Below are 24,097 nucleotides of genomic sequence, written 5' to 3' on the forward strand. Positions count from 1 at the left end.
AACAGCCAGTCCTTTGGGCTGCCAGAGTGTCTAAAATGGTGATCAGGTATTTAACATGAAATTCAGGATCAGGAGACAGGGCCCTCTCTTCTCCACACGAGAGACGCTAAACCAGAAAATCCTACACTAAACCAGAAAATCCTTCAACTTCTTGCTTTTAGCAAATGTCATGGGATGCCACCACACCCTGCTACCCAGCAGCATCTGGACCCCTAACAGAATGGAAAGGCTGGAGTGCACTGATGCAGGAGGCAGCAGGCAGGTCTGGGAGGGAGTGCCAGCCCCTCTCCCTTTGCCTTGGCACCTCAGCTCTCCCCTGCTCTCAACACAGGGGTATCCACTGCAGAGGTTTCTCTGGGACAGGCTGGCCAGAGGGATAGGGTTGCACTGCTGCCCATTAGCATATTAGGCTGTTACCACTCCTGTGATGAGTGTCCCCAAAGAACCTATAAATAAGTAACTAAGCAGCCTGTCTTATGCATCTTAATCATTTGTGGGCCAAGAAGACAGGAAACCTTTGAAGGTGGCCTTGCCTCCTCTGCAGGGCCAAGCAGTCTGTCCTCCAGACACTGAAAACCATGCAGCAGCATAAACCAGCTTCCATAACCAGCAGCACATTGAGGCACATCACACACATTAAAAAGAGTGGAAACCAGCATCTCCAGAGGAAGAGAGGGGTGAGGGAGATAAAGTGCCTGTTAGGCCATTTTGCAGGATCAGGGAGGATCCCAAGTATCTACCTTGTCATATGGCATAGCTCACAGTGTTGGGAAGGGAATTCTGCTGGCACAGGGCTCCCCTGTGCATGGGGACTAGCTGTCTGGATACTCCCAATGGGATTAGAATTGACTGTCTCTAGTTGATATAGAGGTGACTATATTTCATTGACAGAGTAGCAGGATGCAATTTGGGAGAAGACAGTAAGGAAAAATTAGGGGTGATGACTTAGCCTGTTGAGAATGGTGGTCATGCTCCCAAACATGAGAAGTCTCTTGCTTAGGCCTCCTTCCTTGAGGGGAAATCACAGTGTTTTCCAAACAGTAGGTTAAAGCAGACTCATCGCCACCTCCATTTTCTGTGGTGGTCTCAGAGCTCAGTGTCATTGTACCCCTGCCCTTGCACAGAATGCATTTCAGATTTACATGGTCACGATGGTCGTTTGCAGGTGACGTCATCTTGGAAGAGCTGCAGATGCCCTAAATAGGTGCCATAGCTGTTTGTTCATTTTCTGCTGCTGGCTGGTGAATATGGATCAAACACTCAACCCATGCAACATGTCTTGGTACTTAAGGCAATGCAGTATTCCCACAACTGCTACATTTCAGATGGCATCCTGTAATAACACTCTAACATAGAAAAGGAAATCCCTGAATAGAGCTCACTTGTTGTATATTTTAACGAAGTTGTTTGAATTTCATAGCTCATATGTGATTAATTCCTAGCATATTCATTTGTGAATATTCCTAGTAGAGAGGGTCTGATCTTCTTCCCTTCACAATCAATAGCAGTTTGGCTATGCTGAAAGCAAGACTAGTCTGTATTTTACTGTGGCCATTTATAGCATCCAAAGCAGTCCAGAAGGGAGAGGTAAGCAGGGCATCTGGTTCTACTGTGGTTTGAGACATCACAGATGACCCTAAAGCACTCTGGTTGATTGCCCCACGTTTTTGTGAGTACACCAGACATTACTTAGGGAGGAGAGGGATGGCAAGCTTGCAGTTAAAATATCAGCAGACTTGCTAGGAGAGGGAATAAGACTGGATATTTTTAGCCAATTATACTCTGAATTCTGGTTCTTTCTTTATTCTGAAAATTCCCATAGCTGGGACAAATGGGCTTCTTGGTGTAACATAGAACCTTTGCTTTTTTTTGGCTGTGGGCAATTTGGTAAGGGAAAGGGTGGATGATACCACCTGTGCTATGCTGAAATGTGGTTATTCCCTATCAAAACCTATGAGGTATTGTTTGTCACATTAGACATGAGCCAGTTGTCAGGCTTTTTACTTTTATTGGCCTTTAAAAATACCTACAAAGTCATTATAAATAGACTTTCTTCCATTCAAATGGCAAATGCTTCCCTTTGCTGAGGGATGTAATTTTCAATATGTGCACTTGAAATGCAGCCAAGTGGAATCCAAATGTCACAACCCAACTGGACAAGGACTAGCCCCTCACTTTGCAAACAGCCTCTATAATATTGCAGAGGGGGGCCGGGTCCAGTTTCTTTCAGAGACCATGGGGTGCCAGCTGCTGGGGCACAGCTGGGCCTTCCCCAACTTTCCGAGCTTGACACTCCCTAAAGGATGACCCTCTTTGCAGCCTTTCTTCATTTTCTACATGTGGACTTAATTTAAAGAATTTTTTATTCCACTTCTGCTCATAAAAATTAATCCCCTGCGGGTATGCAGGCTGCATTCTGTGCATGAAGCTATTCCACTGCACAGTGAGGTAACCTTCCAGCTTTCCATGGTGTCAGAAAGCTGACACCTCTTGATTTTTCCCTCCTAGACCCATCTATTGTTATTGACTTCAAGTTCCAGCTCTTGTGCTGAGTTCAGTATTTTATTTAGTAACTGATCCACACCAATTAAAGCATTGCCTAAATCCCCAGCTGTCCAAGGGCCTGATTCTTCAAACAAACAAAGGTCCAACATACCATCCTTCTTCCTCCAGATTAAAAGAGGTTGTAGTCAAGGGACATTGCCAGGGTTGTTGTTGTAGTGATAGCCTTCACAAAGCAGATTTAAGAGCATAGTCCTGAAGTGGGATTTGAATGCTATCAAAAAGCAAATAACAGCAACCCTGTTGTGGTTTTATTTTCAATTCTGGGGAGGTATCTGCTGACCTCTAACCTGTACTGATAGTAAAAACCATCAGTGGCACTTTTGGGCCCATAAGTCTTGATATTTTGTTTTAATAGTTATAAACCAGAGACGGAACCATGGTTTCCCGCTAACTGCTATCTCATCATATTTATCTTTGTCTACACTTTACCTAGCAGGAAAGGAAAATACCTTCAATGTTGCCCTCGCTTTAAGACATGGTAATTCTAAAAAAGGGACTAGTGGCACAGAGGAGATGCAGTGACCCTGACTAGCATTGCTTGCTTCCCTAAGTGCTTCCACTGCCCACAAACACAGAAAAAAGAGCTGACAGTGGTGTGTGGGACGATGTGAAGCCCTGCCACTCCTGCTACACTATGCCTCATAAAGCTTGTTGAGCACTTTGCATGCTTTTTAACAGGCCACTAACATCAATTCTCTTGAGAAGTTCAAAATTTAAGTGGTTTCTTTTCCATTTCATGCATAGCAGCATGCCATTAAAGCAAAGTAAGAAGGTAGTAACAATGTTGACAACTTGAAAAGACATTTATGTTTTCTCTTGCACAGCACCAAAAGCACACCCTTCTCTGGAGATAGTAAGATGCTTATAGACCCTCTGGTACTGAAGAAGAAGCTCAACAGGATGGCAACAGAGGAAGGAGCCTTTGCTGTTCTCAGCAGCCTGCTGCTGTACGTCACTGAGCTTGTAGCCAGCGATCCCCAGATCAGCAACAAAAGAACAAAATGGGCAGAAGGTAAAGAAAACCAGATGAACTCTAACCAGCCAGGTCCAGATCCCGTCAGGCTTCAGTATCCAACCAGATTCCAGCTCTTGCGGTCCAGGTTTCTAAACAACAATCGCGAGCCGTACACCAAGAAGAGAAGAGAAGTTGGCAAATTGGTCATTAAAGAGAAGATGTGGCTGAGCAGGGCTGGTAACAAGCTGGACAGAAGTAGAGACAGGAAAGGAGATGGAAAAGCAGGGGAGGACGATGCAGACACAGCATCCAGCGAGAGGGCAAGGTGGAGTAATGTGACTGGAAAAAACACAGTGAAGAACATCCTGAAGAAATTTTTAGCTGCTGAAGAAAAAGAAGCCAAGGAGAACTCTCCCAGCTGGAAAAAGAAAGGAGCAAACAGCAATTTGCCAAAAATAGTCAACAAGAATTCAGTCTTCTCCAAACTGAAGGAGCAGTTTGAACAAAGCACTCTCTGCTCAGCTGCAGAGGTGAAAGCATTGCTCTTGCGCAAAGGTGAGAGAAAGACTAAAAGCTTCCCCAGCAGAAGAGCCATTCATAAGCCTGAGGTCAGAGTGCTGCGCATGGCAGCAATGACAGCCACAGGTATAAAGAATCCAGAGTCCCAAAATTTAGTGTGCTCCGTGGTCCCAGTGCCCAGACTCAGCATGGCTACCAAAATTAACCATCCTTGGAGCTGGTCGAAAAACAATGCCACAAAGGAGCCTTTTGGTCATGGCACACTACTGAAGGAAAAGGAGGGATCCAACCAAGACCATGGAGAGAACAAAACACTGGCAAATGCAGCACAGGACAGGGAGGAAAAAGAAGAGCTACTGTTGGCACCAGAGGCCATGTCAGATGCAAAGGACTGTGCTGAGGCTAAAATAGATTCCACAGAACAGGGACCCAACTTTAATCCCGTTCTAGATAACTCTTCAACTACTCCTAAAAACAAAGCTCTTGCAGACTGCATCCCCCCCTTACCTGAATTTGGTCTAGATTGTGACAGGACTAACATGCCAACTGGGCCTGACACATCTTCACTATTGGGAATTTCCAATGCTCTGCAACCTGTTAAAGAAGGCAGCCCACCTTCTGACTCAACTGACTCTACCACATCTGAAGGATCCCATGAACAAAGTCTTCAGGATACTAAAACAGGAGAGATCCCTGAAATATCTCTGTATGTATACGGTTCAGATGAGGAAGACACAGAGCTCACAGAGACAGAAAAGGATCCTTTCTTTGCAGGGCAAAAATGTTTTCCAGAGCAGCAAGTACTGGAAAACATTCTGCCATCTTACTTTCAAAAATTTTCAGCATCCTGTGAAGTTGAGCCTTCAATGGATGATCAACAGTTAACTGTCCTAATACCAGCTTCTGGCACAAAGCCACCAATAGAGGGATTGGATTTAAGAGGCAAATGTTCTAAAGAAGCCAAAAAGGAAGCAACATTTCACAGTGAAGACAAAATGTCTTGTAGCAAAAATTATAGTGACGTCCCAAATATAGAGGAGAAGGAGAGTAAAACACCCAACAGCCAAATGCAAAATGAATTAAAAACCATGCAGCCTCAGCCTCCTCAAATGAATTTTAGATCACAAAATAGCTTCAATGTTTCCAGTGGGGACATGCCAGCTCCAGATGCAAATCAGAACAAACCTACGCTCTCCTCAAATGAAAGCCTGGAGCCAAAGCCTGGTGCTGCAGAGGAAGACACCTCTTCTTTGGAAAAGACACAAAGCCCTTTGCCATGTGACCTTGTGAAGCACAGCTCCTTTATTTCAGAAGAAGATTTTGGGAAGGACAAATTATCTTCATCAAATGAAATGATGAATCATTCAAACAATCAAGCCTTGCAAAGAAGTTCCTTAACTGACCTGGAGACCTGCTACAAGCCATCTGAATCCTTCATTGAGCATGAAGAGGACACTGCAGATGAGATGCCCTGGCCTGAGGCATGGCAATCACCCTTGTCAACCCCTTTACCAATATCGATGAGTGGGATTGCCAGACAAAATATCCATCACACTCTTGGAAATCCTCCAGCACTTCCACCTATTGATATGGTGGGACAGGGAGCTGGTGCTGTGGAACATAAGCATGACAGTCATGGCTGTGAGAAGCCTCCACACCCCCATTCAGATGAGTTGACAAATAGTGGGAATGACACAATGGGGGAAAAGAAAACTATGTGTGATTTTAAGAACCAAGCACTATTCCCAGATCATGCAACTGAAAATGAAAACTCTATGGACAAAGAGACAAATACATGTCAGAGCCTTGAGAACTGTCTTTCACATTCAACCAAAAAGCCAGGAAAACATGAAAATAAAACCACACTAGCAGGAAATCCCCTATTACCCTTGGAGAATAGCCAAACACCAATATTAGACGATACCAAAAAGCAAGAATGTGATATGCTAGAAGAGAACCCAATTCCTTCATCAACTGAATTGGTCTCAGACCAAAAGAAGGATGCAAAAAGTAGAAATAAAATATCTGAACATACAGAGGATGAGCTCTTCTCTACAGATGATGACATGAAGCATGAAAGTGATAGGATGGAGACAGAGGAGAAAGAAGAGAGAAATATCTTGCATAAATTTGAGCAGGAGCAAATATTCACACCAAATGACACTCTGGACCATGATAATAACTCTTTAAAGGAGAGTGATGCTTATAGTCGTCAAATGTCCCCGTTACCTTCATCAGAGCATGATACCAACATTCAAGGAGTGAAAAGTACTGAAGACAGTTTGGAGCATCTAGCATTTCCAAGACATCTTGTGAAACACAAACATGATGTGACAGGAGATGAAAACATCTATTGCAATAATAGGAAAAACCATCTGGACTCATCAGATAAGCCAACGAAACATTCAAATGACAGTGAAGGGCTAGAAAACATCAAGTCAGACTTCAACAATTATTCAATGCCACCAAGAAAGGCAGCAAGGCAGGACAATAAGATCACTGATGAGGACAACACTGCTCCAGAGACACAGAAACAGATGTCACCAGGTGACCTTGTAAAGCCTGAAACTAAGCCAGACAAAAAAGAGGCTAAACATGCCTCTGAGAAGTTGCAGTCACCTTCTTCAAACCAAGTTCCAAATTGTCAAGACAGAAGATCTTCAGAAGAGAGGAAGCAAAATACACCAGCAGTGGAAGACACTGGATCACCTGAAACAGAGGTAGTAAAAGAGGATATTGAGCAGCAGTTATCTGGGAAGCACCAGCTACCTCCATCAAGAAAATCAGAAAGGCATGAGGAAAATCTTCCAGGAGACAAACAGCAAATGAGATTTGAAGATTTTCTGACACCTGATACAAATACTGCAAAAGAGAAATACAAACTTCCGAGTTCCAGGAAGTGTCCATCAGTACCACCAGAAACATTGGTTAAGCCTCAAGAAAAAATTACTCCAGAACAAAAGCAAAAAACATCAGATTCTTCAGGTTTTAAGAAGCCTGGTACTAATTCTGTAAAAGAAAAGGATGGAGATCCAAATTCTGAGATGCTGCATTCTTCAAACGAAGCACTGAAGCCTCAAGAAAAAAACACTTCAGGACAGAGGAAGAAAAGGACACCAGCTGGAGAGGACACCAGGTCACCTGAGGAAAAGGCTGTAAAAGAGGAAGATAAACACCAAGGTTCTGGGAACCATCTGTTACCTCCTTCTGGTAAATTATTGAAGCCTGAGAAAAATATTCCAGGAGGAAAAAAACCACAAACTGTATCCAAAAGTTTTACAAAGCCTGATGCAAATGCAGATAAAAGCAGAGATCCAACTTCTGGGATGTGCCAATCCCCATACCCAAATTTGCCTGTGAAATCTCAAGAAAATAATGCCACGGACAAAAAGGAGAATTTGCCACCACCACATGATGAAAAACCAACATATAAAACTGGCAGTCCAGAAAAGAAGAGTGAACCTGAGAGAAGAGAGAAATACCAGATAGGCTCTTCAGCTCAGTCAGACAGGCACAGCAATGATGGCTCAGGAGAGGAGAGCCCTGTGGGTGATTTCAGAAGCTATCAAGCTCCATCACCAAGCAGTAGCATAAACTGTAAAAGCAGTGCTGTCCCAAAAGAGACCAGTTTGTCTAACACAGAGAAATCCCCGAAATCAATCTCATCATTACATGTTGCATCAAAAGATCAGGTAAATCCTGCTGGAAAAAGAGAAAAGCAGCCTGGATTTAAGAAGTACAAAGCACTCTCTTCAAAGACTTTGGTGAGGCAAGAGAAAGATGCTGCTGAAAGGGAGGGGAGCGGGCAGGCAGCTGGCAAAATAAGTGATAAAAAAGCAGAGCTGGAGGACTGCTCTAAAACAACGCCATTCTCAAAATACACAGTGGAAAGCTACAGTGAAGGATCCTTAGATTCAGCTTTCAAACCATTGATCATTAGAGTAACTGACACATTTAAACATCACAGCTAAAAATTATGGCTACAGCTTAGGCAAGAACTTACAACAGATCATGCTACCGATTCACTTGATCTTTCTTTTCTCCTTTTTTCTCCAGGGCATTATATTATCATTCTTTAATCACAAGGACATTGATGTGCATCTATCAGAGCTAGGTTTTTTTCTTTCTTAAACATTAGCCTGAAGACATGAATTAAATTAATCACTGCAAGTGAATTAGCTAATCACTGAATTAATCATCAGTTTATAAATTAAATATGAGAAGGGCTTTGTGATCATGGTGAATTCAGCCCTGCTTGAAATTCTCCTTGCTAACTAATGGGCTTTGTTTGTAACAAAGACAACTGTTCAGACTGAACTCTATTTGTATTTACTTGTTCTAATGAAACTCTGCTAGTACTTCTTCCAGGAATAGTGGTAGGCAGAGTAGCTTTAATTATGTCAAAAAGCACTTGTTCTAAGATCTGCCTTTTCACAGATTAGCAGGAACTGTTGATCTATTGCTGCACTGAGTGACACTGTTAGCAGAAGTAGTGAGGGAAGGAGGGGAATGCTTCATTTATCTGCAGAAAAATCCTCAAAGGACATTGATGCTACAAGGGGATTTACTGCAAATGCAAATGGTCAGCCTCATTAATATTAATATTGGAAAAATTGTGATTTAACCTCCTCTGAAGCTATTTACACTTTGGCCATACACACTGTATGCATTATTGTTGTAAAGGTACACCATTTCAAGGGGTTCTTAATTACTGCAAATGAATATGCAACAAGTGTAAGAGCTCAGAAAAGCTCAATGCTGAAAGGCTATGAGGACAAGGTAAGCCAGAGGGGCTCAACACTTTGACATAGCAATTCAGCTTTTCCTGGGACATCTGTCCCACTCCAAATGCTGGGGCACACAGACATGAGGCAGGTGCCTCAGCTCACATTTAAAGTCTTAAGAAGTTTTTATTTTACAATGCAATGTGAAACAGAGCAGTGAAAAGCAGCCATGTCACCGAATGCTACAAATGGGGTATGAATTTTTGTGTTTACAATAATAGCATTTTCTGAAAAAGATTTGTGTGTGATGAACGTTGTTTTGGAGAAGTGAGGGCAGGGTTGCTGCCTGGAGTGTCTTAGTAAAGCTGTGACAGACAGAACGTCTCACAGTGCCAAATCTCCCATAAACAAGTTTAGCTTAGCATTGTAACTGCACATTCATATTAAAACTCACTGTGGAGGAGCCCTAAAGGCATATCCTAAGGACTCAACTTCAGCAGGAGAGAGGGTTCATACAAACAAGGCCCTGCTTGCCCGTGGCAGTGAATTCCTTTCCATTTTTATGATGCTCTCTATGACCACACTCTGCAGGCTGGCTGCTCCTTAAGCCCAGGTTGGCAGAACACCCCACCCACTGCCATCAAGAGACTGAGGACAAGAACAGGCTGGCAGTAAGCTGAGATCAAACCCATTTGCCAGCACAATGCACACGAGTCACATATGTGACAACTGGGCTGGCCAGTGGGGGACATTGCTGTGAGGAAGTGGGAATGTGAACATTGTGTCTCCTAGCCACTGAAGAGGCTTAAGCTTTGACTTCTTTTTTCTTCCCAACCTACCAAGAGTTAGGCATGTAGAGGGTCATAAAATAAAATTTTATTTGTATATCACACCAATCCACAAAAACAAAAATAGGTTTTATTGGAGATACAACACTGCCCTTACACGCAGGGGTTTACTTTGCCCACCAAACTTTTATAAGCTGGCAACCATAAAGGCCACTTTGTACTAAACCAAATGCATAATTTACTTTTTGTTGTCCATGATTTCATTTCACATTTGAGAAAAGTCCTTACAGCATAGAGAATTTGCACCAGACCTGAATAATAAATTCTTTATTAGCTGGCTTCTTCTGCCTGCACAGGAAAATCACAGAGTCCTAGAATTGTTGTGGTTGGGAAAGATTTTTAAGACTATTGTGTCCACCCATTACCCAGCACCAACAGGTCCACCACTAAACCATGTCCCTATGACATCCACATATTTTTTTAAACATTTCCAGGGATGGTGGCTCCACCATTTCCCTGGGCACCCTATGCCAATGCTTGACACTCATTTTGGTGAAGAAAGTTTTCCTAATATCCAATCTAAACCTCTCCCAGAACAACTTGAGACCATCTCCTCTTGTCTACTGCTTGTTACTTGGGAGAAGAGACCAACACAAACCTCACTACAACCTCCTTTCACGTAGTGGTAGAGAGTGATGAGATCCCTTCTCAGTTTCCTTTTCTCCAGGCTAAACACTCTCAGCAAGTCCTCATCAGATTTATGCTCCAGACCCTTCACCAGCTCCACTGCTCTTCTCTGGATGCTCTACAGCCCCTCAATGTCTTTGTAGCAAGAAGCCTAAAACTGAGCACAAGATTTGAGGTGTGGCCTCATCAGTGCTGAGTTCAGGGGGACAATCCCTGCCCTGCTCCTGCTGGCCACACTATTGCTGATACAGGCCAGGATGCCATTGGCCTTCTTGGCCACCTGGGCACGGTTGGCTCATGTTCATCCCCAGGGCCTTTTCTTCCAGGCACCTTTCCAGCCTTTCTGTCCTATAGTGCTACCTGGGGTTGTTGTAACCCAAAGGCAGGACCTGACACTTGGCCTTGTTGAACCCCACACCACTGATCTCAGCCCATCCAGACCCCTCTGCAGAGCCTTCCTGCCCTCCATCAGACCAACACTCCTGCCCAGCCTGGTGGCACCTGTAAACTGACTGACAGCAGGCTCAATCCCCTCATCCAGATCATTAATAAAGGTATCAAACAGAACTGGGCCCAGTACTGAGCCCTGGGGAACATCACAGGTGAGCAGACATCAGATGGATGCAACTCCATTCACCCTCACCCTCTGGGCCTGGCCATCCATCTGGTTTTTTACCTAGCAAACAGTTCACCCATCCTACCCATGAGCAGCCAATTCCTCCAGGTCAATGCTGTGGAAAACAGTGACAAAGGTTTTATTAAGGTCTAGTTAGACAACATACTCAGCCTTTCCCTTATCCATGAAACAGGTCACCTTCTCATTGAGGGAGTTTTATTTAATCTTATTAGAATTTAATGATTCTAATTAGAAGCCATCTCAATTATACTTTCACTAACCTTTTAAAAGAAATTGTGGGGAACGTTGCCCCTTATTTGCACCTGGAAATACTATTACTCTGTAACAAATTGAAGGAGTTCTTGTCTCTGCCAAAAAGTTAGACAAGTATTAAGCAGGTGCTTCCCAGCAGAGCTTGTCCTTGGGCACCAGGAGGCCCTTAAGTCTTTCAGTCTTTATGCCTGCCTTGTTTGCTTTTCTCAATAGAGATGCAACATTAGCAGACTAAGATGCAGCATCCTGTGCTCAGCGTAAGCCAGGCAGAGACATCTTGTGGGGATCAACTTTTAGGCTGTTGCATGCCTTAATCTCAGCTTGTAAAATCCAAGTCAAATGACCCTCCCCAAAGTACACTTAAAACCTGACATAGATTTGCATGAGATGCATCCTTATGGATAAAGCCTCACTTAAGGAGAACTTCATTCTGAGAGTTAGCACACTTAATCCTTCAGGAAAGAAGAGAACAAGGCCATAAAAATTCCAGTGATGATGGAGCAGTAGAAGACTGGTGCACCATGCAGTAAACAAGTCATTCCAGACCACAGGAAATTTAGTGCTGGTGATAACCAAAGAAATAAGCAATTCAGAAAGAAAATTGTTTGAGGTGTGATATATTCATCTATGCAAACGATGCCAGGTGTGCAAATGGCTAGACTTGAACTCTGATGAAACCCTTTCTGACACAACAGAAAACAGTTTCATTCCCAGTGTCCAGTAGTCCTTCACAAATTTTCTACCCCCAGGAGCAGAGGTCTTCTACCTCTGCTATGCTTTAGGCACATCTCCCACTCCATCACAGGAAAAGCAGTGAATGGAGCCCTCCCAACTGCTGTTTCAATTTGTCTGACCTAGTAACAGATACTTTTGAGGCACCTGCCAGCACAGCTCTTTGCTTTTGTGGTTCCAGACAATGGTGTAATTCTGTGCAGTTCTGTTCCTTTTCTGTACTACAGCCCTCTGTTTCACTAATATACGGTTCTCAAGGCAAGCATCTCTCAAGGCCACTGGAGGAATTAGATCCTTAGCCTATCCTGAATATAGCAGGAATTTTTTTAGCAATGATTCCTTAAAGCCTTGGCTTAGCTAAAGACACAGATACAAAATCACAACCAGGCCAGGAACAGGGAATATAAAAGAAGCCCAAAGCCCAGGTAGACAAGGTTTTTCAAGTTTTCTTCTCTATCGTAGCATATTTTGAAATTTCATATTCTTATGGGAAAGAGATTTTTTAGGGAGACTTGACAAAATTAATGACAATGTTATTGCCTCAAGCATAGTCCATTACTTTGGAGTCTCCAAAGTGAAGCTTTCCAGAAGTTTTTGAAACCCTGAACAAAAGAGGCATTTAAGGGGAGTCCAGACTCTGAGCTGGAGCTGGGGTACCTGAAGGGTCCCATCTGCAGAAGCAGGTCTGAGGGGGGCTCAGTAGTTAGTGGTACACAGAGATTGAGGCAACAGGCAAGCCAGGCAGGCTCCCATCAGTACCAGCCATCAGTAAAGTCCTAGGCCGTAGTCAAATTTCCCCTAGCCCTTCTTCTTGGCAGGTCACCTGGCAGATGGGCTTTGTAATACAGAAATCCCAAAAGGACTGGTTTGGGGTGATTTGAATAGTCAAGCTTGGACCTGGCACAACAGTGTGATAGCACAGTCCCCTTCACAGTGCTGGACAAGTGCCCACCATCTCCAGCAGCCCCACTCATACTCCCACATTTCTGGCTGAAGGACAAACCTCTGCCTTTGGGGCCCTCTCCAGGTCCCCAAACTCGGAACAAGTTCAGCTGCCCTCCGGATATGCCTCTCTGTCCCTCCATCTCCTGCAGCAACGCAGGAGATTTGAGGAGCTTGATTTGGATGCTTGGGACTGACTGGGACAAACCCAGGCCTGAGAATCCTGGGTTTGCAAAGAGACCATCACTTTTTCTAAAAGTTGCATGAAGTGAAAGTGATGCCTCTACTTCTGGGACTTCAGGTGCTAGGAGGGCTCAGAGGGCCATAGGAGAGCTCTCTCGTCCCGGTTCAGACAGGGCTGCTCAGCCATGCTGGATGAGTATTGTCTCCATAGTAGTACAAAAAAGAGCTCCTCATTGATTTTTTTTTTAATTATTATTTTTCAATTTTTAAAAGGGCACATAAAGCATAGTTATTCTAAGCAAAAGAAGCCCAAACCCTGGGAAGGTTTACTCCCTGAAAAAACAAAGGCCAATGCTGTTGAGACACAACACTGCAGTGTCAGGAAATGTGTCACTGCTTTTACCCAGACATTGAAACCAGGAAGAAATACTTGTCCTGGTCATGCTGTCTGATTCCGAATTGTTCAAATGAAATGAAAAATAAAATTAATGAGTGTGCATTTTTGGCTATGAACTGTATAAATTAGTAATTGATCAGCATCTTCTTCAATTGGATAACATTTAACGCATCACACAAGACAAAAAAGATATAGACCAAGATCTTAAGTTGTACTGTTTTGGATGTCAATGGAGCTGATAAAAGAAGAAAGCACTTTAGATAACAGAAGAGACCTCATATCCCAGCCCACGGGACTATTCAGCGTCTGTCCCAGGCACAAGATGCTGCAGATGAAATCTGGGCTGCTGACAGTAGAAATGCCCCACCTAACGGCTGAATTTGTAAAGCAAGATGCAGGCAAGCAGTGGTGAAAACTGAGGGAAAACAGTGCCAGGAATAGCAGGAAAATTTAAAGAAACATTTATTCTCTTATTCCTGTGCCACTATGGACACCATCCAAAAGAAGTTTGTCTGGTTGATTGGAGAAACCTGACAAGTAATAGCTGGGATCCTTATTGATTTTGGGGCAGGGAATTTTGTTTCTCTGGAACACTAAAGTAAACCTCTGTTACCTGAGAAATGAGCACAGGGGTATGTATTATCAGCAAAAATGTTTTAACTATTGCATTCACAATGTTGTCTCCAAAATGCATTAGGTCCTGTGAGCTTTATTTATACTTTTCATTTCCATAAACATCTTTTTATAGAATTGAAACATTTTTCACTCCTTGATGAGAATTTAGGAAAAATAGGGGAGGAAAAAGCTTGCTAGGTATCTACTTTCCTGCCAACTAAAAGACTTTTTGTATACTGAGTAACCAAAGAATCAGCAGGTCAGTATTTTACCTTCTATGACCAAAAGGACTTGAAACAGTAGGACCTGAAACAGTTTAGGGAATTGCCACACACCTCCTGTTACTGCACTTGATAGTAAACTCAATGTGCCCTCGGTTGTAGGTGCAAGAACAACTGTGTAAGATGGTGGGATTTTCATTTGGCAAAAAGCAGTACAGCAGGCTTTTAATGATGCTTGTCATGCAACAGCAGAAATGTACTGCCAGAGGGAAAAATCACTGGGAAATAAAGCCATAAAATCTATAATGCACTGAACCAGTTATCCTCAAAAAGCCACCAAATAGCTGTCATGGGCTCTCTTTCAAAAAATTGATAGTGACCCCAAATATCCAAAAAGGGGCATCTTATCGCAGATCTGATTTTAGGGGAAAGTGCTCAGCATTTTCTCACTGAAAATCAAGATTCTTTCATAAGATGCTTCATGTTAGGCAACCAAAGCCCCTTCTAAATAAAGTGCCCCAGATTTCAGAAATACAGGAGAGTTTCATGAGCACCTACTTGCCCCTGCACCTACAAAAGGAAAGCATGTGAGCAAAAGAATTGGTGTGCAGGGACGGCCAGCTCCCTGCAACCCTGTAGGTGAATGCAGCCAGTGCCTTGCTTTTACCATAAAGAATTTCAACTATTTTCTTCCATTTTGACTTCTGCCCTGCACAACACCATTCACTGCAGTTGCTGCTTGAGATGCAGTCTAACTAGTAGGTGAGTCCTTCCCATCACTGTACTTCCCAAGGCTTCTGAAAGAAATCAAAGAAAGAAGCCTTTTGGACACTAGAGCCAGTCCATCCTTCTCAAGAAACAATTGTGAAGTCAAATTACACCATCAGAGTGAAATTCTTTTGCCTCCTTGGGATTCATACCAATACAATGGACTATCAAAAGGCAGCTCTGGATTGCTAACCCACTTACTGAGATCTTTCATTATTCTCAGGAATGGGAACAGTGCAGGCAGCAGTGATCCAAACACCCAAATAAGGTCCCACCAAATATATCTCAACTCTGTCTCCAAGCGCCAGGACACTTATTGGAGAAGACCAGAAATCCCCAAAAGACATCTTCTTTATTAACTCATTTAAATTACACACATCATGTGACAAGAAAGTCTGCACCATTGTCATGTCATACAGATTTCTTAATAAAAATGCTTTCTTCCTCAGAGAGTTCCTTATTTGTACCACTGAGTCTTATTTGTGTGTTGAGAAGATTAAAATAGTAAAAGCATATAAAATAACAACGTCGTATTCATTTTGTCATTATCAGGGAAGGAGCATGAGAAATAAAGACAAACAGCACCTGTAAATGTCTCATCAGTATACAAACTGTTTTTCTCATGCCCAAGAGAGCTGACACTTGCCAAGTTTCATGTGACAGCTGGAAATAGGTAGAAAATATGGAACATTTATTATGCAAATTATGCATGGCTTTGAAAAGAGCTCAGCAAACTACATTTTCTGCAGCTTGTTCTCTGCTGGCTCCTCTGACATGGGCAAAGGGAAAACCATGTGTCAGGGAGATGACTCTGGCTACTGAAATAGGAGCAGTAATGGGATAAGGACTGGGTTGGTTGGATCAACTTCCTCCTGTGCTGCCCACAGAGAGGGGGTGGCTGGCCAGGGCTGAACGACCTGACCTGACTACCTGTCTTACCTTTGCTTGGTGAGGGCAGTTTTTAAATGCTGAAACATTTTTTAAATACCTGAAACAAACCCAGTGCTGTGGCAGGGCTGGCTCAGGTTTGGCTACCTGTGGTTCAAGGCTGGCAGAAGCAGTCAGTAATCTGGTGACCAAATCAATATGTTAGAACTGTGGAAAGGCCTCAGGCAGCTTCCTTCACATATAATCTTTGAGGAAAACAGCTTTTACTGTTGAGACTGACAAATGCTGTCCTTCCCAGAACAGGAAACTCCAGTATAACTGAACCTTTGAACATGGAGATACACTTACCCACTGAGTAGTAGTCCAGTGTGACCAGCAAGCATTCCAGCTCTGCCTGCTGCTCAGTCAGAGCATTTGGGCAAACCTGGAGCTAGTCTGTGAGAAGCAAACTCTGGGGAGATGGGGAGACCCCTGACACTTGCTCTGGGCCTTTGTTCTGCTCCCAGAAATGCCAGTGAAGGGAGGAGAAAGACCTTGCTGAGGGTTCACCCTGCTTCATCTGAAGATATTTTGGAGGAGCCAAGTTCAGTTCTGTTCTTTCTTGTCACAAACTGTCTGTGAAATCATTGGTATTTAATCCATCCATGCATTCTGCCTGCAAAACAAAAGATGTCCTTCACAGGCAGCAGGGAGTGGTGAAGCCTCTGGCTGATCCTAGCCCAACTATTAGGGCCGGTGGTTTCACTGAATTCAGCGACTTTAAGTAGAAAGAAAATCTGACCTGATCGTTTGGGAACTGAAAAGCTTTAATGATAGAAAACAACAAACAGTAAGCCGAACAGTTTGTACTGAATGAACCAGGAAAGATGGTACAGGGCCGTGATCCCGTGCAGGAGGGCAATGGCAAAAAGCAAGTGTTAGGGCATGGCAGGGGTATTTATAAACTTGGAGCAGGAAAGGAATTAGGGCGGAGTTTAGGGAGGAGATCCAATAGGGAAGGGCAATTAGGAATATTAAAATTATTGCAGCAAAAAGGAAGCAATGACAACAAGGGAAACAGGGAACTTTCTGGCAATGATCAACATACAGAACAGGAGGATTCTGGGGGTGATTTTTTACTCACCCCTGCTGCAAGGGTTTTCCCACAGCCTTAAGCCATGATCATCCACAGTTTTGTTGGAGTTTCCTCCAATAGGGTTAAGATGACAGCTGTGGGCAGGCTCCAGCAGCCACCCACCCTCGGTGCCAACAACACAGGGAAACCAGCACCATTCACCAATGTGCATCTGACTCCTTTTCCAAAATCACCACCACGGATCCTCACCTTCCTCTCTGGCTTTTCCAGTGTCTTTCTCCACGAGACATACATAGGTGACACTGAGTGGGACAAGTGTGCTGGAGAGTGAACAGTTATGGGGGCAGACAGCCCATGTGAGCATACAGATCATCAGAGCAAACCCCTACAAAGGCAGCACTTTTTCAGCTTTAGGTTTAGCTGAGTTACAACTCCCCTGTTTTTACCCAAACTAATGCCAGCAACTGCTCAGGCACTTCTGATGTACTCTGTTTTTTTCTTCACAGACTGTACAACTCATGTTTGAAAAGGTACAAATAGTGTGTGTAAAGTGTGTGGGAACACAATTCCCAGAGGGAGCATGTATGAAGCTGAATGTCACTAAGATTTAAAAGAAACAGACTTGTGTAAGGACCCCATGGAACCAAACACTTAAGCCAAATGGGGTCCTATGAAAATATAATAAAAAAACAGTTAAGTCTTGATTTTGAATCCCCAGTGCAGTAAGACTTTCTGATGTCAAAAGAATCAGCCTTGGTCTATGCCTTGCTTCTCCCCCTGTGTAAGGGGAATGAATGACTCTTCCCCTCACCATGTCTCATACACATAAATTCTTTGGGTCACTGCAGTCTGCAACAAGCATATGTGTGCAGATGTACTGCCCTTCTGACTGCAACCGAGAGCTCACCTGATGTTTCCAGGCAAGGTGAAAGTGCAGTCTGAATACAACAGAGTTCTATTAACTTCAGTCCCCTGTTTTCAGAATTCACCTGGAAGCAGATACACGGCAGAGGCACATCTGGCTGCTTCCCTTTCAAGCAAGCTAACACTGAGGCTTAGTTTTGAATTAAAAATTTCATTCAGTCTTCTTTAAATATTTTTTTTTAAATAAGTGGACATTGTTCTCCAATGTATACCACCAGTGCCCAACTCTAGGCAAACAGAAATGCAAAATCAAGTCTTTCTTTATGCTTTCCCCTTTAGAAATCCAGGTTCAAATGAAAAATAATCTCAGCTTAGAGATAGTTTTTATTCAAAATGGGAGGAAATTGAGGTTGCTTCAGTTTTCTCGGGGTTTTGGGGGGGTTTTTTTGGTGTTTTTTTTGGGTTTTTTTGTTTGTTTGTTTGTTTTGGTTTTTTGTTTTTGTTTTTTGGGGTTTTTTTGGGCGGGGTGGGTTTTTTGTTGTTTGTTGTTGTTGTTGTTGTTGTTGTTGTTTTTGGAGGGCTGAATGGAAACATTATTATGAAAATGAAACATTTCCTTTAGGTTTTGACTTTCTATGGTTAATTGGACGCAACTGACATTCAAGAGCACTACAAAATAACCACTGAAATAAGGTAAAAATCCTCCTTAAGATTTATTTCAAATAGAAAAACACATTCCAGTAATATTCTTCCAGCCTGAAAAAGAAAGCTCAAACTTCCTGAAACACTATGTTTGAGTATCTTTAAAAAATAAAACATGTTCTCATGGCAAAAATATGCTTATGCAACAGTGTGTTCTAATCAAAACTGTGTTTCATGGGCCAGAACAGTGCTGATTTGTAGTAGCTGGGGGAGGGTGTTAAAGCCTGGGCTGGGAAGCCATGCTCTCTCCTTATGAGATGTGAGTTAATAAGGGTAGAAGAAGCCTGCTGCAGAAGAACATCAAGTCTAATTTTCTTTAAGTTTTTAAGCAATCCACTGGGATAGGATTAAACTCCAGAGACAGACGCTCTAAATTTCTTTGGGATAAGACCAAGAGAGTGGTTTCCTTTTGTTAAATGGGGCACCGAAGAGGAGGAAATCCTAAGACCACCATAAGCAAGGTGTCGCTGAGCTTGTGGGGCTGTTTCTCCCCCGTCCCTGGCAAGTTGTCTCACTGGCCTGCAGATGGCGAGTTTGCCATGTGGAGATGTGTCTTGCTGATGAGGAAAAGCCCTGCATCCTTAAAGGAGTCTAGAAAACAAATTCTGCCTGAAGATGATAGCTAAGAGTTAACTCTTCACCCTGCCCAGCAGCTCTCCCACGAACAGTGCTCCGTTTTGTGTGCATGACCAGCTGCTCAGCAGGCACAAGGATATTGCCCTGGAGATGGTAATATCAATACTTCAGCTGATCATTAAACATTGCTATTTGTAATGGAAATAGGGACCTTTACCACCCACTTCAGCAGCCACAGTCCACAGCACAAAATCACGAAGACTGCTCTTCCAGGAGGTGAAGCAACATTACATGATTTCCATCTGATCATTTTCTGGTCCCCCCTACAGTCTTTAGTAACACATAGACATGAATTAGAAATACCCATATTGACTGACTACAAGGTCCAAGATTAAGGCTCAAGCAATAACTTGCAGTGTTACTGCAAAAATTTTCAGTCTAGGTCCCACTGTGTCAAGAGAGCTTTCTAGGAAAATATGTTTTTCATATCTGTTTTTTCAAAATCCATGTTTGTGTTTAAAACTCATCTGGATTCCTTCATCAATTCAAAAAAGAAAAATTATGAATGCTTCACGAAAGTAAAAATAAGATGCTGCAAAGAGTACTTTTAATAGACAAAAGAATATATGTTTTTCACTCACTGCTCACATGAAAACTCTGCTAAGCTCATCCTGTGACACATGCATTTCCTCTTGCTGGCTTCCCTCTCTTCCTCTCAATTTTCCTACTTTTCCCCTTACATTTATGTCTTGTTCAAGGGCTACAAAATGAGACTGCAACATGAATCATGTGTTCCCAAGAAACAGAGAACTTACTCTCTGGGTCAAATTTTCCAGTTACTGTTCAATAAAGACTCCTAAGCCCTCCCAGGAGTCTCATGAGAAATAATTTCTTTCCAACATGCAGCTGCTCATTAATTCCTGGGAAAACCCCGAAAACAAACAGTTTTCAGTAATATAGTAATCTTTCCATTCTGAAGTTTCACTGCTATTTTTTTTTAAAGAAAGCACTCATAGACATGAAAAAAAGCAAACATTTTGAACATGCTATTTTTTTCAGCTACACAGATGCACACATATACTGCATTTTGGCAGCAGATCTCAGATTTAATAACAATTGGGTGCTCAAATAACTAAAATACTGGGGGGGGGGGGGGGGCAGGGAAAGCATTTCCGCCCCTCCTGTGCTCTAGGGCAGTACCCACTCATCCTCGGATACCTTGGGATTTTCCACTCTGCCACCACCCTAGCTGCAGGAGGAACCTGGTGAGGAAGGCTGAGTCCTCTGCACCTTGGAGCCCTGGGCAGCACAAGGGACAGGCAGCAGCAAGGCAGGTAGCAGCATCCCCTCCAGTATTTCCAGCATGGCAGAAGGACACTGACACTCAGCTATCAGACCACAAATGCACAGCAAACGAGCCAGGCCTGTTCTATTTGCACCAGGCTGAGCTCTGCCATCACCTTCATCTCTACAAACCACAGGACCATAAGAGCTGTGTCCTGTAATGCAGCCTCGACCCAAAACCTCCTACAAACACCAACCTCCTCTTGCTCTGCCACTGCCACCGCTGTCCCCCACCTGCCATGGGAATGGGTGGGTTTTGCAAGGACCTGGACACATACATGATTGTATTTGCCCATGGCTTTCCCTCTGCTCACCCAGCTCCCAGTGCTGCAGGGCTGCTGCCAGGACAGGAGCCGTCTTGGGGCTGCTGCAGGGCTGCTCTCCATGACAATGAGCAACTGTGGAGCACAGAAGAGTGTGAAGGCTTCCTACAGTACCAGGGAAGGAGAAATGTACAGCAAAGGCTGTGGTAACAAAGGAAACCTTGATTTATGCCCAGAAGAGCGTGTTGCTGGCAAAGAACAGAACTTGGTAACTCCTCCCTCCAGCAATCCAGAGACTCTATTTCATTCCTAGATTTTAATAGCTTGTCTTTGACCCCACAACAGTTGGTGAGTCATATGGGCAAAACTAAGGAGAGCAGAGACAATACCTCCATAGCATATTTCACCAGCCCTGGGGCATTCCCTTTGCACACAAAGCACTTTTTGGCTGATAAAACACAGCAGTTTTGGCTGACTAAACCTCCTTTCCTTGCTGCAAGACCTTTTATGTCATCTCTCTCTTTCCCAATGCACACAGGGCTTCCAGGCTCAGTTGACAGTGAAGTTGCCACAGGGACTTAGGAGCACCAGATCATAGAGGTCTTAAAGCCCTATTACCACTTGGCACAGAGCGTACTTTTATAGGATGGAAATCCTTCAACTGCTTTTCCAGATTACTGTGGACAAAAGTAATCCCAGGGTTTGTTGTCATTTAGATGATCTGGTTGTGCATGACTATAAGGAAGACTGCAATACTGGCAACCCTCTCTCTAAGAGCACCAGCTCTTCCACCTCACACAAGCCATTTTTGGAGCACCTCCCCCTCCAATTTCTGCCACTTCAGGGCAAAAGGTGGATTTGGCAGTGCAGGGTTAATGGTTGGACTCAATGATCTTAAAGGTCGTGGCCAAGAGAAATGATGCTCTGATACTATTGTGTGGATGGATGGATGGATGGATGGATTTCCTTTGCACATCCTGGCCAGAATAAAGTAATTCCTGATTCTCTAATACTTAAAAGATGGTGTTGGAGAATTTCTTTGTTCCCTTGGTTTTGGTGACACTGAGATTCTGTGATTCTGTGTTGTGTCCGCAGTGGGCTCAGTAACTGCACTGAGCACAAACCAACAGCTAAGTGGCTTTGCCTAATTGGAGCCCTTGCATTTTGTAGGTTTTGACTCTTTCAATTTTCCACAGCTGACAAGGTCTAGATGGTATTTTGCTGAGATCAGCAATCAAATCCTCCATTATTTACTTCAAGGCCCTTTTGATATTCATTGATAGTGTCTGCACAGTGATTTCTTTGGGTGTTATTCTGCTGCAGGCACAGTTCAAAGTGCTCTTTCTGACTCCCCACTGCTTGCCATTCAACTTGCATTCCCCAGCCACCACAGCCCATCAGAAACTTTTCTAATGAGGCTGCTTATGAATATTATCATTCTGGACTGTGGGTAGATCTGTGAGTGAACAGCTTGCTAGTAGTAAACAGTGATAAGAAAGATGCCCTTGGCAAAGGCAGACAGGATTTTTCCCTAAATTATTTATTTTTGCAATAAATAGCTCCCTTATTCTGGGCCAGCTCAGGATGCCTCTCTTATCAATGTGGGTCTATATGGCAAATGTGTTTGCGTGTCTCCTGCCAGAGATTACAGAGTCTTCTTCTCTGTTTTTCTCACCATTTAGGAGTGGGGAAGACAGGTTCCTTTGTAGGGATTATTTGCTTCCCAAAATCTCAGAATTATCGCAGAATAGCAATAAAATGAAGAAAATGGGAAATCATGGTTTCCATCCATAATAGAAAAAGTCCGAATTTTGTAGAAAAGTAATTCACTCCATTAAACAGTAAGAACTAAAGGCTGTAAAATTAGTCTCAGGACTAACTTCTGAAAGGAAAAGAGAGGCAAAATAAAAGCATAATTCAATTTTATTGAAACAAAATAATTAATTACTTTTTATTACTATTTGCTAAACACGTGGTTCAGTTAAATCCTGAGAGCTGCATGATGTCACTGGCTTTAGGAACATGATTGTCTCATCTGGCAGTCGTTAGTGTTGTTGGTATGTACAACAAGTCTTCTAAAAATAGTAATGTTCAACTTAGAGCTGCAAAAACCCTGATGCAGTGAGTCTCTGTGGTGTCCTGCCTCATCTCTCCTCATATTTGTCAAAGATAGATTCTGTCTTTTCTAATTCTTACCCATTTTTAATAGTACAGACCATCAACACAATTACCGTATTGCAGTATGTGTGTTCAGGGAGGAGATCCAATATGTCTTTGTTTTTTAGTTTCATTAAAGACAAGTAGTAAAATGGAAGTGACAAGATAAGCATCTTGCATGTCCTTATTATCAATATTTCAGCATTCACAGCTCTGCTCCTTGCAATCATCTGCTGCAAATTTCTCAAATATTATTTGATGCTACTCCACTGGTTTTCAAAATTGTTTAGCAAGAAATGTTAAATGCAGGCTGAACCCAGACAACTGAAGTTCATGGGCTCTGTGGGTCAGAAAAGTGCAAGTTGCAAAAGCCAATAACTGCACAGAAGGATGTATTTACAAAAGGTACTGAAGGGTGCTGGAGCAGTAAATCAGACCATTGAAGAGCTAAAGCCAAACACTGATTCTTATGTGTTAATTGTTACTTCTTTCCGGAAATCAGTCCACCAGAGCTGTCTTTTGTTTCATTACAAATGACCCTTTGTGAGGACCCTTGACAGCAACTGTGAGGTTTTTAAGTACTGCTTATTATCACTACATAAGCTTAATTGCAAGGACCAGCATTAGCTTTCTCTCCTGGGAATATGAAAGGTATTGTCAGGGACATACTATCATTGCTGTAGGAAATACTACACCTTGCTAATCCTGCATTTGTTTCCTGCTAGAACCTACACTGTGAACTCTGACCACTCCTTGTAGTAACCACACAGCCAGTACTCTAAAATACAGCCAGTGCAATGTTTTTCCACACAGAGTAAGCCCCAATCACGCTCATGAATACTGTGTGCACTTTGAAAGCTGAGTGGTGCCTGGAAGAGGACTTCCAAGAGTCATCTCTTTTTTTTTTCCCTTTTATTTTTTTTTCTTCTTTTTTTTTTCCTTTCTGAAGCACTGGGTGAATCTGAGGAAGTTCTCAGCAAGGGGTCCATCTTCCTAGTATCTGATCATTTGATTCTCAGCTTGCATAGAGATGCTACACTTGCAACTTCGCTGTGAGCAATAACTGATCCTGTAATGTGCAGGGGGGGAATTCTGCATTGTTCTGCACAATATCCAATGCACCAGCAGATTTTTTTTCTACCAGATGGAAGGCTGAACTTGCTTTATTTCTACTTGCAGCTCCTTCATGTTTACTTTCCCTGAGTACTCAGATGTGAAGTAAAGCTATGACTACACCTTCACA

At 43.0% G+C, this 24,097-nt stretch overlaps 1 protein-coding gene across 1 annotated transcript; it reads left to right on the forward strand.

Moving 5' to 3' along the window:
* The first annotated feature begins 3,362 nt into the window (after positions 1–3,362).
* LOC148224903 (uncharacterized) lies at positions 3,363–8,145 on the forward strand. Its single transcript, XM_088160134.1, has one exon. It carries the CDS (start codon positions 3,424–3,426, stop codon positions 8,008–8,010), a length of 4,587 nt encoding a protein of 1,528 aa, XP_088016260.1. The 5' UTR covers positions 3,363–3,423; the 3' UTR covers positions 8,011–8,145.
* The last annotated feature ends 15,952 nt before the right edge of the window (positions 8,146–24,097 follow it).

The sequence above is a fragment of the Sturnus vulgaris genome, chromosome 2 (assembly GCF_052056855.1).
Source record: "Sturnus vulgaris isolate bStuVul1 chromosome 2, bStuVul1.hap1, whole genome shotgun sequence".
In the NCBI taxonomy this organism is placed as follows: domain Eukaryota; kingdom Metazoa; phylum Chordata; class Aves; order Passeriformes; family Sturnidae; genus Sturnus; species Sturnus vulgaris.